Below are 16,951 nucleotides of genomic sequence, written 5' to 3'. Positions count from 1 at the left end.
CGAATTGCCTCTTCATTCTCCTAGGAACGTCCAATGATATTGCTTTTTCACAGTCTTGGAATAAGAACAGATGAGATTATTGCTGTATCGTTGGGGTCTGTATGCGAGTGACATGTATGGAGGTTTTCAGATATGTACGAGAGGGGAAGATTGATCACCACCTCATGCATTTGTTGGAGTAGTGTTGAAATAGGGCTTGAGTCTGTGGTTTTGGATGTTATATTGCTTTATTTCTTCGTGGGTTTGATTATGAGTTTTCTCTGTGACTATTACAAACTTTCAGAAATGGTCGACAGCGTCGCCGCAAAGGGGTCTCTTGCTATCCACTTGCACAGGACCCTCTATTAGGTACAGGTATATCAAGGAAATATCCATTTTTGATGAATTTTGTTCAAAAATCACCTCGGATGCCTCCTCGTAGGTATGCAAACAACTCCTGTATAGGTATTTCTATAGAGAATATGACAAACTCGACAAAAACACTATTGAAGTCCGTATGTAGTTGCTTTCCTCTCATATATCTTGGCTTTTCCAAGGTCCTGAGTTTCCAGAGCCCTATAGAGCTCAGTATCTTCCAATGTTGGCTTTTTGATATCGTACTGGTAAAATACCCCAGGTCTTTGCTGAGGCAAGAAAAGAATAAAGGTGTTTTATACATGTACGGCGTTCCGTGTCAGCCCATCCTATACCGTCAGGGATCCAGATCCGATGATAAGCCCAGACCAGTAGGTAGCAGGCCATAATACCCAGCAGCCTCTCGCATTCGACGCTCGTGATTTGTAATTTTTTGTTAGGTCTACTACTAACTAACGTACTTACAGTATTTATAGTTCGGGAGCGGGAAAGGGAAAAGTGGGTCATCAAATTATCACTTCTCTATCTCTACCTCTATCTCTCTCTAAGAGACAAAATGTCCGCAAAGCCTGTTGCACTCATCCTGGGAGCCGGCCCTCGCATTGGCAGCGCGGTGGCTCAAAAGCTCGCCAGTAGCGGTTACGCCGTCGCTGTCGCCTCGAGAAAGGGAACAGAAAGCCTCAGCCATGAAGGATTCCTCGCTATCAAGGCCGACCTATCCCAGCCTGCTTCCGTCGAGACGGCATTCGACGCCGTCAAGGCCACATTCGGCGCGTCCCCAGGCCTCGTTGTATACAATGCTGCAGCTCTGACGCCACCGCCAGTCCCAAACTCGATCCTCTCTATCCCGGTAGAGAGCGTTGCTTCCGACCTGAACGTCAACACCGTCAGCCCATATATCGCTGCCCAGCAGGCGGTTGAGGGGTGGACTACTCTTCCAGAGGATGTCACCAAAGTGTTCATTTACACTGGTAACATTTCGAATACGAAGATCATCCCATTTCCTTTCACGACGACGCTTGGCGTTGGAAAGTCGGCTTCTTCGTACTGGCTTAGTATGGCAGACAGCACCTACTCGGAGCAGGGCTACTGGTGAGTTCACACCCCAGGCCTCTTGATAGGCTTCACTAATATTGTCGCTCGAATTAGATTCTTCTATGCCGATGAGCGCAATGTTGACGGTAGTAGCAAATCCCTGGCCGTGGACGGTGATGCTCACGCTGAGTTTTACGCGCAGCTGGCGACTGGAGATAATGATATTCCGTGGCACGCTACGTTCGTGAAAGGCCAAGGATACACCAAGTTTTAGGAACTAGGAAGCAAATAAGCACTGCGCCATATGGGAAGATGAGGTATCTTGTCGTTCAGTTTGAGCTTGATTATGCAGGTAGTTGTGTTTCAAGAGGGGCAAATTATGTAGTCTCTTTTTGTCTTCCTATAGACGTTCTGCTATCTGTTTGCACTTGACAGAGAGCAGATTCTTTGTAAGGATAAAAGGAAGGGAAAAAGCGATCTTCTACCCTCTCATATCTCAACAGTAGCCTAAGATATAGTGATCAAGTAGGCAGTAGCCTCAACTGGGACACTAGATTAACAGTAAAATGTGGCCCGGCCTTCGCAAGCATGCTGCAAGGTCCCAGGTATCAGAATCTATTAAATCCCTGCTACACCACGCATCCTCCATGATTTGCAAGGCTGTTTGTAGCGGCCCGAGTAGGCCCGGCGGCTGCAATCCCTCGACTATGCTCCGGAAGAGTGATTCCTGATCCGGCGCTGCTAGACAGCCTGCAACGCAGAAAGGCCATGCGATGGTTCGTAGCACCGCCCAGGACAGCGTGCGCTGCATCAGCTGCTGGATGATGCAAGTTACGTGGTGGCGAATCTCGGAGCTAGAAGGCTGCCAGCCCAAGACAACTATCAACAGGTATAGGGCGGCTGCGTGTGCCCAAATGCGGGTAACTAGCAAACTCTGGGTCGCCAGCATCGACGCTTGACCGTTACAGGGTGTGAATATGTCCCAGGGGCTATCTGTGGACGGTGTGGCTTCCGCGCGGGTCAAGTTGGTCATCAGCATGCTCTTAATGGCCGTGGCGCGAAGCACCAGCTCCATCATGTCTAGGGCTGCGATTGCCTTCTGGTGCTTCTTCCACGCGTCAAGCGCTGAAATTTTGGCGACCGCAACCATTGCCCAATTCTGGCAGCCCATGATATCTTCGAGACGGATTTGTGGCTCTTCGTCTTTCTCCGTCGGCCACTGACCATTGCCTAGGATACCGTCGTGGTACCGATACAGTTTGGGCTCCTCTCCAAGAGCGGTGCTAGCGATAATATCGTCTACTAGAAGCAGAGCCGAAAAGAAGCGGAACGCCATCTGCTCCGAGCTTGGAGCCACAAAAGTCGGAAATTGTTTCGGCCAGGGCAGGCCGTGGCCACGCAGCTGCTGCATGATCATCGCAAATCTAGATACATATCCTGTCGAGTGGTAAACAACCGTATCCCCACCCTCTAGGGCTTGCTGGAAGATTTCGATGGCAGCGTCGAGATGTGCCTGGCAATTCTCGAAGCTCGAGACAGCTGTCTCAAAGCGCTGCAGCAATAGGACACAGCCCATGATCTGGGTAGCCCTCGGTAGGTGCTTTGACACGCCCTCGACCGTAAGAAACCGCAGTTCTTCTCGTAGAAGGCCGAATGTGCCTTGTATATGGTTCAGCAGTTTCTGCCAGGCGGTTCGCTTGCATCTCCCAGGAGCGAGTTTTTCTATCGTCTCAAGCCCAAGTGAGAATAAGAAAGAACTCAGACTGAGGATCGTTTGTTCTATCGCCTGATGGTCTGCGATGAAGTCGATGATCCATGCCCGTCCGCGATCTAGCATGGAGGGCTGGTAGAAGGGGGAAAGGAATGGAAAATAGAAATCAAGATAGCAGACAACGAGGCCCCGATCGAGACCAGCCCAATTCGATGCACGTTGCAAATCTTCATCTGGAAAAGGAAGTTCATGAGAAGAAGTCAAAGAAATTGTTGAAGACACGCTTGGGAAACCTAGAGGAGAAGGATAGACATTTCCATATCGTGACTCTGGAAATATTCTCAGTGTATCTTGGGAGAGGTTTGTCGGCGGGTTACCTGTATCCAAGGCTCTGAGTTCGGTTTCCGGTCGACCGAGTGGTGCTGTATCCGACATGGGCTCATTAAAGGCTTTCGCATATGCAAGGCTGCGGCGACTCGGTGCCTTGTCTTTAACCTCTTGCTTAAGCTGCTCCCTCATCTCCTGCTGTTTCTCGCCTCCATCCACCCAGTCTGGCTTCTCGAGGGTGTAGTGGCAGGTGATCAGCAGCTCAGAGCAAGCATAGCATATAGGCTGGTTCCTGTCGCACTTTTTACGTCTCAGATGGCAGGTCCAACAGCCTGCTGCCTTTCTTGTAGCGGCATGACTGCTCATTTTGATCGAGGCACTCATCGACTGTTGACGAAAAGAGTATTCCTCAGAATCGATTGCCACTGGAACTTTAGTATTCCAAGGTTGTCAGACTCAAGCATATCCAAGAAAACCTTGGAACTGTACCTCGCAGGACCAACTATCCAAGCAAACTTCAAACTTCAAGGACTAGTTTAGTCGGGCAGCCAGTCTACTGTAATAAATGGATATTGGTAAAAAGTGTGTGTTCATTCTAAATGTCAGCTGTCTGGTATAGTCTGTTTGCTTTGGTGGGCACATCAGTGACATCACAGAAGTCAGACCATGCTTCTCTCCGAGGTCCGCGACTGGACCACACATCCTCCATTTACTGCATATGGACCAATCAGAGCCCGTAATTGTGGTATGCTTTCTTTTGGAAGCATTCAAATCTATCAAAGTGGGGCCCGCGCGGCGTGGGCTGATTATTAATGCGCAAACTATCAGCGTCGTCTGCTTGCCCTCTCTACATACTCCGAGTTTTATCCTCTTCACTGTTGAAATCGCAGTCATTAGCGCCTTGGCGAAACCTGAAGCTATAATTGGCTATCATACATTACTAAGCTATCTTGAACTAACTAAAGAACACGCATAAATAATGTGTTTATTTACCACATTCTCTGCTCCACTCTCTATTTACGTGTTTTTGAGACGCGTTTTCCAGTATTTCCATGATGGATATGGACGACATAATCCTTAGCTCATCTGTAGCTGGGTCGCCTATTCTGTCGCCTAAACTAGAGCCTACAGAAGAGCCAAAATTATTGGCTGATATGCTTCCTGAAAACGCGTTTTTTGAGCCTCTTGAAATGCCTTCAGAGCCTTATTCTCCAAACATCAATTTAAATAAGACCAAAAGACAACGACTCCTCTTGGTTTCTTCTCCCTATTCTTTACTGACGCGTTATTTACCTTACTGTCTCTAAATAACAATAGATATGCAAATCTAAAGGGTGCTGGTTCTTCTGGTAGGCCTTGGTCTAATACTACACCCTCTGAGATTAAGCTATTTATTGCGATTTGGATATACATGGGTATCTTTCATGCTCCACAAGCAGAGATGTATTGGTCAAAGACATCGCCATACCAACTATCTCCAAAATATATGGGATCACAACGTTTTCAACAAATTAAGCGGTTTTTCCATGTTTCTGATCCTGGTCCTAAGGCTGTTGCCAAAGAGGCTTTACGACTACATCCTAAGCCAAATCAGATGTGGTGGTAGAAGCTAGAGCCATTCGGTTCTAAGATTCGAGATGAATGTTTAAAATATTGGGAACCATCAAGTGCAGTTGCTGTCGACGAATCTATGTCTTGGCTTTGGACGTTCCCAGCACACATTCAAGATGCCAAATAAACCAATTCTGCAGGGCTATAAGCTATTTACTATAGCTGATCAGCGATACACTTTATATTGGATTTTGGCAAGCCGGCAGAAGTCTCTAGTGGAGGTAAAAAAAAAAAGCTTTCAAACCTGACTATGACAGGCTCTATGGTAAGATCTCTCTTTCTATATTGGCTCTGACCCTAACTCTGACTCTGACTCTGACTCTGACTCTGACTCTAACTCTGACTCTGACTCTAACTCTGACTCTGACTCTAACTCTGACTCTGACTCTAACTCTGACTCTGACTCTAACTCTGACTCTGACTCTAACTCTGACTCTGACTCTAACTCTGACTCTGACTCTAACTCTGACTCTGACTCTGACATCAGATTGGATCAGACATCTTCGAAAACGACCAGCAAAGACGTCTACTAGCGCCAAAATTGCCCGAGAGCCTTTGAAAGGTTCTTACTATAAAAGAGCTCCCTATCCCATGTTTAATCAATGATTGCCATCATGAGATGGGAGCTGTTGATCGGACAAATCAACTCCGCGCAAGTTATAAGACGCATCGAAAGACTCTACGCTCTCGGTGGCCAATCTTTTACTGTTTTCCTTAGAAATATAGATCTCAGTCAGAGTGAGAGTCAGAGTCAGAGTGAGAGTCAGAGTCAGAGTGAGAGTCAGAGTCAGAGTGAGAGTCAGAGTCAGAGTGAGAGTCAGAGTCAGAGTGAGAGTCAGAGTCAGAGTGAGAGTCAGAGTCAGAGTGAGAGTCAGAGTCAGAGTGAGAGTCAGAGTCAGAGTGAGAGTCAGAGTCAGAGTCAGCCATGAGCTTGAAACGATACAGGGCCAAAGAGCCTGTAAATTCTTCGCCCAACAAGGCCGGAAGGTAAAGGCTCAGGGAGGCACTCTTAAGCCATTCCGAACGTATTGGGATGTAAAGCCTGTAAAATTCCTTTATGTGGGCCTGATTTAAGGCCTTACTGGAATCATTTTCATGCTTTACGCCAGCCTTTAGCGGAAGAAAATGTAAATATATAATAGATCTAAGGCTATGCAAGCCTAGCTTCGGCGTGGTAATAACATAACAAAAAAAATACCGTAGATTTCAGTTTTCACCAAGGCGCTAATGACTGCGATTTCAACAGTCAAGGGGATAAAACTCGTATGACAGTTTTCAATTTTACAGAAGAATGTCTCGAACCGCCAACCTGGTGAATATGCACCTTATCGCCAGGAAACATCTGTACCGGTTCGGGTTAGTTCGTCCAGGGTGGTGGGAATGAAACATTGGACCATTTTAATCCTTATAACCATGATTAACCACACTTCCAAGTATAAGCTACATATTGACTCCATATGTCTCTTATGGCTTATACACTTTGATAGCCACTACTTGCCAGGATATGCAGTCGGTTTGGGATTTGGTCTGGAGCTATTCCATAACCTTGGAGCTGAGGTGACAAAGTAAATCCTCAAAAGGAAGTTTTGAAGTCTACTTCACCTAGTGCTCTCTCTGACCGGAATTTACTATACCCAAAAAGGGAAGACGAGGAAGTAATACACAGGCGACTCAAAGATATCATTAACTGAAGGAAGGATTCAAGATCTAGATCTAAATAAGGTGCAAGAGTTCATACAGGGCAAAACAATACTTAGACAGTCTGCTCGAAGAGAGCAATTGTAGAACAGAAGTTGCTCTTGTTAGGCTTCTGAGGTACAAGGCTTTGACCGCCAGAGGAAGTGACCATGTTGACAGCAGCCTTGGTGCTAAGACCGTAAAGATGGACGTCCGAGCAGTCGACTTCGACCATGTTCTCCTGGCAGTCCTCGGAGTTGAGACATGTCTGGGCGTAGTTTTCAAAGAAACTGTACAGACCAGCACCATAGACGAAGAGGTCTGAGGATTCAAGGACACGCAGACCCCATGACTTGCGGCAGGAGGCTGTGGTGCAGGTTGAGAAGTCGGGGTCGTTCCAGGCGCTTTGTGGGGTAAAGGGGGTCAAGGCGCTAGGGTTGGACTGGTAGTATGGAGTCTCGGACTGTATCAGACCCATGAAGACGTTCTTTGCATTCGAGACCTGGTAGTTGTAGAGCTGGTGGTGCTCGGAGGATGTACCCCACAGCCAGACCGGGCCCTTCGACTCGATAAGTGCACCACGGCCGGTGAACACGTTGATCTGGTTGTGATCTGACAGGTCAAGCTCGTGGTCGGCGGTCCACAGCCAGGAGTTTTCGATGTAAGCACTGCCATTCTCGGTGATGTGCAGGAGCAGGAAAGCAGCCTTGCACTCGTCTTTAGGGGTGGTTGTGACAGTAGGAGTCTTGGGGCAGGTGTCGCTCTGCATCTCAGAGCCAGTGAATCCTCCGAGACGGAAATGGACGTCCCACATACCAGCTGACCCTTGAGAAGAGCCTGCGACATTCCATTCCATGAGGATGGCACCAGGAGCAGGGCCCTTGGTGGTAATGATAAGGTCACTCAACTCGACAGACCCAGTCTCGCCCTTCTGGCCGACTTGCACAGCCGGGATAGGGTTGTTCTCATCAGCGAACTTGCTGCCATGGGCCATTATCATAGGCCAGATCTCACCGGTGATCTTGATATCCTTGGGGATCTTGAGAGTGGAGGTGATCACGTAGGCACCGTGGTCAAAGTAAACAACGTCGTCAGCGCCGGCGCTGTCCAATATCTTCTGGAGAGCAGCAGTGTCATCAGTGGTACCGTCACCCTTTGCACCGCCCGACTTAACGCTGATGAAGGAGGAAGCAGCGAGCTTCTCATAGAGGGGCTTAGAGCGCTCGAACACTGCACCGCCGGAGAGAAGGTTACTGGGCATAGATGAGGAGGAGATGACCTTCTGAGTACGGGCAGACTCAACAGCTTGGCTAGAACCGCAAGTGCCAGTGCTGCTACCTTTGGATACAGAGCTTGATGCGGAGCTTGAAGCGATAGAAGCCTGGGAAGAAGCAACGGTCGAGGAATCAGTTGCAACAACGGATTGTGCAGTAGATGCAACAACAGATTGTGGAGTAGATGCAACAACGGATTGTGCAGTAGATGCAGAACCTGGAACGACAGAGGGCTGTGAAGTGACGACGGTTGAGGTACCAACAACGGGAATCTCACTGGGGGTGGACACAACGGGAACAGGGGTGACGACGTCAGACTCAGAAGTGTTGGGGGTGATGGTGGGAACTTCAGAAGCGACATCATCAGAAGTGGTGACAGGAACATCAGAGGCCACATCGTCAGAAGTAGAATAGTCGGGCGTGGGAGTGGGAGTGGCGGCATCGGAGGTATCAAGGTCAGGGAACACAGTCGAGTCAAATGGCAGATCAGATGACTCAAACATGCTGAGCCAGCTGTTGTCAAAGCCAGGGAGGCCGGAGAGTGTGGGAATAGCAGCCCCACGAGAAGGACTACCCGGGAGAGAGGGCAGAACAGTGTTGCTGAACGCAAACGAGCTGCTCGATCCAAGGGTTTGTTGGGGAACTGGCGCGTCACCTGTCGGGAGAGCAATGTTACTGGAAGCAGGGCTGTTCACAGGGGCCAAGGCGGGGTTAGTGGCGAGAGAGCCGGAGTCATAACTGGCCGAGCAAGCCAGGACAGTCTGGAAGACAGTCTGGACGACGGTAACGACATCCTCATCGGACTGGTCGGTCTCACCAGCGCGGAGAGCGCGCTTGCTGAGACTAGCTGAAGGAGTATAAGTGTTACCCTGAACGAAGTTCTTCACGGTGGAGCCTCCAGCCAGTATAGTACTGCCATCAACGCCACTCACAGCGATCTTCGAGCCAGAGAAGTCCACATTTTCCAAAACCAGGGTACCACCACCGACAGGAATACTGTCCTTGTCCCAGGCAGTAACAATACCAATGGGGGTGTTTGTCAGAGTGCTGTCGAGGAACATCACCGAGCCGACAGTCTGGTTGGACGGAGAAGTAGACATGTTAAGACCGACGTCACAGTTGTTGATTGTTACGGACTTGAAGGTCCAGGCCCAATTCCAGTTCATGAATATGGCAGTGTTGCAGTCATTAAAAGTGAGACCACGAGTAGTGAACTGCTGGTTACCAAGGAACATTCCGTAGTTACCACCGTTGAAAGTGAGATCAGACATGAAGCCACCAGAGCCGTTGTCCATGAAAATACCCTGCTGCTTGTTGGCAGTACCACCGCCTTTGATCATCTCGAAGCGGATGTTCTGCAAGCTAGTGGCTTGGCCGACTTGCCAATGGATACCAGCACCAGAGCCTTGGGGCATGGCTGTCAAATCAATGACCAAGTTACGGATAGAGCGATAGAAATTGTTCTGGTTGGTGTACCAGTTGTCACCGTTGTCCTCGTAGGGGTCAGCATCGATCACGGCCATACCAGAGAAGGCTGCAGCGGCCTTGATAATGGGCAGATCAACAGCGTCACCGACGATCTGGGTGTAATAGTACTGAACGATCGGCTTGGAAACAACATAGGTACCAGGGGGGAAGTAGACTAAGGCCGGGGTAGTGGTTGACGAGTCACAGCCCTTACCACAGCGACCGCCAGACGAGATAGCCTTGTTGATGGCAGCAGTATCATCAGTGGAACCATCACCTGAGAAATTGTTAGCATGAACAAGAAGACGAGAGGAAATTCACTTACCTGTAGCACCGTAGTCCTTCACGTTTCGAAAGATTTTATAATCACTGCTGCCTCCAAAAGGGATTGTGCCTTGGTGATCCACATTTGCCAACCAATAGCTTGATGAAGCTCGTTTGTCTGACATTTGCAGTCCCCTAGAGGCTGGAGTCATTGGAACAGCGCCAACCAGGGCGGTGGTCAAGCCCAGCAGGGCAGTGATCTGGGCAAGGAAACGCATCATAAAGGATTGTAATATGGCTTTTTTCAAGTCGCTGGTCCTGCAGCGAATAATTATGAGGAAAAAAAGACTTGAAGAGAAACTTCAGTAGCCAGCACTGAAGACAGTTGGGTCAGTGTTGTTGAACTCGAAGTCGAAGTATAAAAGTGAATGGAAATGAGAAGGTGCGTCTATAGACCGCCACTGCCCAACACAATTGCAAAAAGTGAATGAATGAAAAAGACAAAAAGAATGACCAGGACAGGTGAAGAAATCAAAATGAAAATGAAAAAGGTCAAAGAAAAAGAAAAGAAAAGCGCTATCAAGGTGAATATTCAGGAGAAGAAGTTACTAACCACGTCTAATTAATTGGGACCGGCAGCTCAGGTCAACACCCAATCAGTTGGGTCCGCGCTTTAATCCACCCACTCAAGCACCCAATCACTATTGTGTTCCTGGTCGTTTCAAGTGCGAAATCTGTTTCAAATTGGCGCCAACTCTTTAAGTTGATTGACCTGGAGACCAAGTGTTGCAGATTGACTTAAATGGTAAGGGGATCCTTTCCACTTTTTGGAGACGTACAATATGTACACTTCAATGATGTGGAAGGAAGTACCAGGACCAGAGACAAGTCAAAGGAAGATCTAAGCTGGATCAGGGCTCTACTTGATAATATACTGGAAATTTAAAAATGCTAACAAGGTACGTCCCTCCATTCCACTCATCTTGAGCAAAACCTTGAAAGCCTTTGAAGGGGGACCTCTATGGTAGTAGAGGTGTCCCTGTCATGTAGACCCCATTCTTTCCTTTCCTGTTCCAAGCTTTGGATCAAGTGTTTTGAGAAAGTGTGGGTTGTCTGGGAGAGTTTGTTGTGAACATTCTTGACCCTTCCAAGTATGGCTATCAAGGGTAAACAGCACAGACCGGATAAATCCTCCCGACCCGCTGACTAAGTCACTACTGAATCCCTTCCCCCTTGCAATAGACTCTTACAACCCCCGTAGGTTAGCAGCGATTCTTCTCCAGATCAAATGGGTCTATTTTTCCGCAGTAATCAACGATCCTCTGGTATATGCAGTAGTACAGCACATAGACATAGGCTCCAGAATCAACTTTACCTTACCCATAACTCCACTTGAATCAATGAAAATTTGTGGAACCAATTCAATCCATCGCGACCCACCTGATAGTCACCACTTCTATGCCCCTGTTCTGCCGCGCGTTCTCTTAATCCAACTCAATAAAAGGACTGCATTAGGTATGAATCAGCCTCGCGAGCACGCGGCCAAACCTACGCACTCCCTCAGTGAGGTTACCCGGTTCTTCCCAGGCAAAGCACAGACGAAGGCTATCTTGAAACCGATTGGTCGCCAGCTGCAGATCCGCAGCAACCTGGAAAACGGTGCCAGATCCTAATGTGAGATTTTCTTCATCCCGCGCTCGCTTGACCACATCGGCTGCAAGAATGGGAGACGGCAGAGTGATCCATATGAAATACCCGCCTGCAACGGTCGCCGAGGGTGCGTCGGCACTGGCACCGAGCGGGACAAGATACTTCTGAATGGCTGCCATTATGGCATGATACCGCTCGGCATATGCCGGCTGTAGTTTATGTCGAAGATACTGAGGCAAAAAGTCTGGAAAAAGCTGGTCAACAACAGTTGACGCGAGTTGCGACGGTGCTCCACCCGAGCGAGACGATCCACTGCCACCTCAACCATCGCATCAGCATACACGCGTTTGTTTTTTTTCCCATTGATGGAAAAGAAAATTGAGGAAAACCAAAAGACACCGAACTTACGCTTGAGACAATCCATATGCAATCTTGTCGGATGCTTCGGCCCATCCAGTGCGGGCCCCGGGTCCAATTAATTTACTGAAGCTGCCGTTGCTTAATGTGTGGCCCCAATCGTCTAACGGCCCACCATCAAGGTACCTATCCACATCAACCAAACGGGGGACAAATGCGAGATCAGGGTCTTTGAGTTCACCATCAGTCGTTGACGACCACTGGAGAAAATCATAAACATCGTCCGTAACCAAGAGCGCGTCGTATTTGCGAGCCAATCGCACCAGCTGCTCACGATGGCCAAGAGACATGATTTTCCCAGATGGATTTGCAAAAGTGGGCACGCAATAAATGACATGCTTGTAAATCTTACGCCAGGGCCGTGCGGGCTTGAGTTTCTGACACGAGTTAGCCCTATGTCTCAACAGCGGTGCTCGTGACTGAGTACTGATTCATACCGGTTCTACATTCCCTGCGTCTATGGCCTCCCGCTCTGACGCTTCCAATCCCCGTTCCAGGAATTTCAGATCAATTCCCTCGCCATCCTCCGGTACTGCACGTGCTCGTCCCGCGAAGCCAGCATCGTCCATCATCCGGCATGCCAGGTGATAGGTTGGATCGACCATCCAGACATTCCGCGTGTACACCGGGTCTGTAAAGACCTGTAGCACAATGGCGAGGTTCTGGCTCGCACCGCCCGTGATACAGATGCGGCTGGAGGTAATGCGGCCTGTTGGGCGGTAGAATGATTCCAGCCACTGGGCTATGTGGACACGTAGGGGTTCATAGCCCTCGTCAGGGCCATATGCCAACCCATCGGCAGCAATAGAGGGGGTGGTCAACGCTGTGGTGGCGGAGCGGAGAAGATCTGCGGTGGGGAGAAGCGCGTAGTTCGGCCAGCCGCGCAAGAGATCTATGTTTTCGGGCAGATCCATGGTAGAGGATTCCAAGGTTGAGTAAGTATAGGTTTCTTTAGGATGTGGTAGGTCAGTTGCTTACAGTACTATATCGTAGGCCATAGGTGTTTTGATGGCGTAATCCGAGATCGGACGTAGTTTTGAAGCGACTCAAGCGAGTGCGGAACCGTGTCTACTATAGTACGGAGAGCCTTCAATCTTGGAACAAGTCTTTAATTATAAAAATAGTACGGGGCAAACTACGTAGTACTAAGTATACAACTCCCTTACATTAGGTGGAATCATAAGCATCACATGGATCCATACTACGTTGTAACTTCTTGTAGTGTACCCTATGGCTGTACAAGGAGTTGCCCGTGGCGTATCAATCTCGTCCAATTGGGTATAGTACGAAATGAGAGTATGGTAATTTAATCCTGTACCATTTTTAAGGGGAGGAGAATGTTGACATACCGCATAAATACGACAATACAGTAGCCGCAACTCCGCATCTTCCACTTTGCACTTCTCTAGTAACTACTCCATTAGGTACATCTGAGGTATTACCTTTTTGCCCGCTTATTTCGCAGCTCTCAGCTCATAGTAATGTTACTACAGAAGAAGGCTCGGCGTAAGATTTGTGTTTTGAAATTTTCATGCTCCATCGGATCCACCATCCACCGAGTCTATTATTGGCAATACTAGGACCGTATCGAGCAGCCTCCGTCTTTCTTTTCTTCTTTTCTTCTATAGCATCAATTAATGCCAAACGCAACTTTATATTCTCTCTCATCTGGCTCCCCCTTTGTCAGTAAGAAAAGATAAAGTGAAAAAAAAGAAAAAAACACATCTCTCCATTCCCCTCGTCTCTACCATTCTTCACTCCTGCCGATCCATTCCCCAAACTTTCACTACACAACCAAAGCCCACCTCCTCACTATCCCCCTCCCTTCCTCATCCGATCTCTTTCGCCTCTCTTGACGGCGAAATTTACCTCCTCTGACCTCTCATCTACACCTTGAATCTCTCTTCCTACCTCACCCCTCAGCATCGGTAAAGATGTTGTCAGCTCCCGTTAAATCGGCGAAGCGCATCTCGTCACTCTTCTCCTTGGGTCATCACAAGGACCAGTCGACTAGCCCATCCCCGAATTCTCCGGCTTTCCAGACTTCAGGCGATGGCACACAAAACGAACATCAAAGAAACCAGTCTCGCCCGACACGTCATGTCTCAACTCCCAATGCCATTCTCTCAGAACCCAGAACAGTGCCTGACGCGGAAATGGAGGCTTTCGACCTGGCCGGCCTTCAGCCCCCTCCCTCCCTGTTGGCTGTCAATCAAGATCTTGCCAATAGTACTCCCAGCTCCCCAACCGACAGCCGCCCTGGAAGTAGGAGTCGCGGCGATGCCAGGAGACCTATGAGCTCCGCTGGTTTGGCTATTCCCGGTTCTACGCCAGACTCCCTCCCTGACACCCCTTCCTCGAGACGCCGCAGCTGGATGCCGGGCATGACAGGTCGCTCTCGTGCCAGTTCGGTGGATAAACGGTCACCCGCACCAAACTCGCCAGGCGCCTGGATTGCGGGTTTGGATCAGAAAGTGCCATATGATCTTGGACCCTTGTCAAGAGGAGACCAGGTATGTCTAATATGGGAGGGTTCGGGATGAAACTCATTTACTAATCAACCCCACCCAAACAGATTAATGAGCTATGGAACGAGCAAGGCGATACCTTCGTGTACCTATTCCCACAGACAACTGGACGCGCTCCCTCCTTCAAAGTTGACTCTACTATATTTACCGAATCGCCATCTCTCAATTTCCTCGCTCGTGGCACTGACCCCAAAACCAGCGCCTTGGAGGCGTCAACACGCAGCCTCTCCGTCCAGAGCCCGATTTCTCCGCCTTTGACCCCACAGGATCGCCTCGGAGACAATGATAATGATAGCCAGGGCAGCCAGCGAATGCCTTTTGACGACGGCGTGGACGAGGTTCAGGAGCTGCACCTTTACCTGCCCATTCCGCTCCACTGTGATATGTCTTCCCCGCAGTCTCGCCTTACCCAGGAAGACACTGAAACTATGCTCCTGTTCCGCAACCTGTTCGCCTTCCTTCTGGGCCAATCCCTCATCGCCACGCCGAAATCTTCGTCCCTCTTCAGTATTTTCATGGATGTCGCCGTCTTGTTGGCACGATTTGAATTCTCGAACCTGGATGGCTCGAACTTCGGTGAAACAGCCACCTCTAGTTTCAGCAACTATTGCGACGAACTGCGTCTGGCGGATGTACGTAGAAGCCGGGAGAAGACCATTGAGGCTATCGTCCTTGGTGAGCGCCTTCGGTACTTTCCTCTCTACCTCGAGGGATTCGTCCACGGTGTTGGCAAGCTCGATGAAATCAAGCAGCTTCGAAGCCCGAAGTTCACCTTTATTCATCCCATCACTCAAAAGCGCCTGGAGCGTGGCTTCATCGACCTCGACACCCGTCTTCGGGGTTTGTACGGAAAACTCCAGGACTTTGACTTCCCCTCTATCTTTTCGGGTGTTGCGAACTCGACCACTTCTGCGGAGAGCAAAGTAGTTCGCTTTAAACAGTGGAAGACCGGATTCATGGAATTCCGTCGCTTCACATTGCAATTCTATCGACACAAGTATGGCTCTTGGCCGCCCAAGGCCCATTCCAAGAAGAATGAATTTGAAGAGAGTGGCCTAAACCGTCAGCTTCTCCTCGACTTGTACCATGACTTTACTGATCTCTACGATCTGCTGGTCGACCGCAAGAACCTTACCACTCGTACCATTGACTCTTCCGGCGCAGGCGGTGACCAGTCTTCGACGGAGATCAAGGATGTCCTTCTGCGCGCACTCCGCCAGGTTCTGAGCGAGTACGATCGCAGTACTCCTCCCGTTTCCCCTCCTATTCCTTTCGACGTTCCTCAGATCCCCTCGCTGCAGGTTTTGCACCGGAAACCGCTGGACCCGAAGAAAGATGCTAAACTGCGTACCAAGAAGATCAAGAGCTCAGACGTCAATGCCGTACTGATGGACTCATACACCCGTGAGAGCATGCGGCCCACTGCATTCATCGAGAGTTTCATGCAGTTCGAGCGTCGCTCTGCCAATGGCAAGACTCTGGAAGACATTATCGATCTCCGCTGCGGACAGTGGATCTTCCTATACGCGGTGATCCAGTCGCTACCCATGTTGGTTGTGGATGTTCCCGAGGTTCGCTTCACGGAAGCCGTGGAGTACTTCCTCTGCATTGCCCCTCGTGGTGGTGCACCCTGGATCCACAATGATACCAAAACTGCTCGAAGCTGGTTTGGAGTCGCAGGTGGTGCTGGCGTTGTTAGTCTGCCGTCAGATGTTGTCATCAACGGTGTGGAGGGTGTATACCGCCGCAGTCACTGCTGGCAGGTCGCTGAGCAATGGGCCGAAGTTGGTCAACTCATTGAACCTCAAATGGCCGATGATGGATATGAGGATGAGTCCTCCATTTCTTCCCCGTACCCCACCAACCAGTCCTCAGCTGGCTCCTCATCAGACCCATTCCCTGTGAGTGCGGCAACAACTGACGGTCTCACGCCACCCCCTGTCATTCCTCGCCAACGATCCCCTGGTTCCGGCGCACGGGCGGAGAATCGTCACTCCATCTACCCAGGACTTGAAGCATTGCCACTGCCCGCTGGTATTGCCCCCATCGAGCCCCCTGCCCGTCCTATGAGCCGATTCAACCCGAACATGAGCTTCGACGATATCCTGCGTGAAGTTCCCCAGAAAGAAAAGGGAAAGAAGCACTAAACACAGCACTGCCGGACCCCCAATTTCCTGCTTGCACCTCGCTCCAGATTATATGCAATTTCCTTATTTATCATCTCTCCTTGGTTTCTTTTCGTTTTCATTATTATTCTTATAGGCGTTTTTAATCGGGCTGGAAAGGCGCGATGCACAGCGAAAGAGACAAAAAGCAAATTATCTAATTCATCGGAGGAGATTGAGATGGAGATCTTGGAATGCATGGGAAGAGCATTGTCATAATTATCATATCAGCATCAGCTACACAGCATCTTTGGAGAGTGATTTCAATGCCCAGCGATCATCCTTAACTTTTCGTCCTTAATTGATAGAATAGAGATTTTAATATCTGAATTGAGGGTTGATTTTCTGCGTGAACCTTGTAGTATCCATCTCGAGCTCCATAGTTCATACCTAGACACACTTCTGAGATCCCCGTCGAGGTTGAGCCTTGACTAGTTATAGTTTCAACCTTAATAATTCTCAACCTTGGAA

General features: G+C 49.3%; 7 protein-coding genes across 7 annotated transcripts; 3 read left to right on the top strand and 4 right to left on the bottom strand.

The window, feature by feature from the left end:
- Positions 1-910: 910 nt before the first annotated feature.
- On the top strand, positions 911-1,663 carry N7495_002297 (Short-chain dehydrogenase/reductase SDR; the record flags this gene model as incomplete). Its single annotated transcript, XM_057204966.1, has 2 exons — positions 911-1,409; positions 1,476-1,663. The coding sequence occupies 2 exons, from the start codon at positions 911-913 to the stop codon at positions 1,661-1,663; spliced, it is 687 nt and encodes a 228-aa protein (XP_057065573.1).
- Positions 1,664-1,939: 276 nt separating this feature from the next.
- Positions 1,940-3,793, bottom strand: N7495_002296 (Zn(II)2Cys6 transcription factor; the record flags this gene model as incomplete). Its single annotated transcript, XM_057204965.1, has 1 exon — positions 1,940-3,793. The coding sequence occupies one exon, from the start codon at positions 3,791-3,793 to the stop codon at positions 1,940-1,942; it is 1,854 nt and encodes a 617-aa protein (XP_057065572.1).
- Positions 3,794-5,318: 1,525 nt separating this feature from the next.
- N7495_002295 (uncharacterized protein) lies at positions 5,319-5,522 on the bottom strand (the record flags this gene model as incomplete). Its single annotated transcript, XM_057204964.1, has 1 exon — positions 5,319-5,522. One exon carries the CDS (start codon positions 5,520-5,522, stop codon positions 5,319-5,321), a length of 204 nt encoding a protein of 67 aa, XP_057065571.1.
- A 130-nt stretch (positions 5,523-5,652) lies between these two features.
- N7495_002294 (uncharacterized protein) lies at positions 5,653-5,967 on the top strand (the record flags this gene model as incomplete). The annotated part of the gene is made up of 1 exon (XM_057204963.1): positions 5,653-5,967. One exon carries the CDS (start codon positions 5,653-5,655, stop codon positions 5,965-5,967), a length of 315 nt encoding a protein of 104 aa, XP_057065570.1.
- Positions 5,968-6,791: 824 nt separating this feature from the next.
- On the bottom strand, positions 6,792-9,998 carry N7495_002293 (Exo-1-3-beta-D-glucanase; the record flags this gene model as incomplete). The annotated part of the gene is made up of 2 exons (XM_057204962.1): positions 6,792-9,733; positions 9,782-9,998. The coding sequence occupies 2 exons, from the start codon at positions 9,996-9,998 to the stop codon at positions 6,792-6,794; spliced, it is 3,159 nt and encodes a 1,052-aa protein (XP_057065569.1).
- A 1,233-nt stretch (positions 9,999-11,231) lies between these two features.
- N7495_002292 (aminotransferase-like domain-containing protein) lies at positions 11,232-12,701 on the bottom strand (the record flags this gene model as incomplete). Its single annotated transcript, XM_057204961.1, has 3 exons — positions 11,232-11,682; positions 11,779-12,164; positions 12,225-12,701. The coding sequence occupies 3 exons, from the start codon at positions 12,699-12,701 to the stop codon at positions 11,232-11,234; spliced, it is 1,314 nt and encodes a 437-aa protein (XP_057065568.1).
- A 1,020-nt stretch (positions 12,702-13,721) lies between these two features.
- On the top strand, positions 13,722-16,462 carry N7495_002291 (uncharacterized protein; the record flags this gene model as incomplete). The annotated part of the gene is made up of 2 exons (XM_057204960.1): positions 13,722-14,300; positions 14,363-16,462. 2 exons carry the CDS (start codon positions 13,722-13,724, stop codon positions 16,460-16,462), a joined length of 2,679 nt encoding a protein of 892 aa, XP_057065567.1.
- Positions 16,463-16,951: the final 489 nt, after the last annotated feature.

This window comes from Penicillium taxi (assembly GCF_028828555.1).
Source record: "Penicillium taxi strain IBT 34144 chromosome Unknown utg000002l_segment0_segment0, whole genome shotgun sequence".
NCBI classification, from domain to species: Eukaryota; Fungi; Ascomycota; class Eurotiomycetes; order Eurotiales; family Aspergillaceae; genus Penicillium; species Penicillium taxi.
This window is presented reverse-complemented; position numbering and strand designations above follow the sequence as displayed.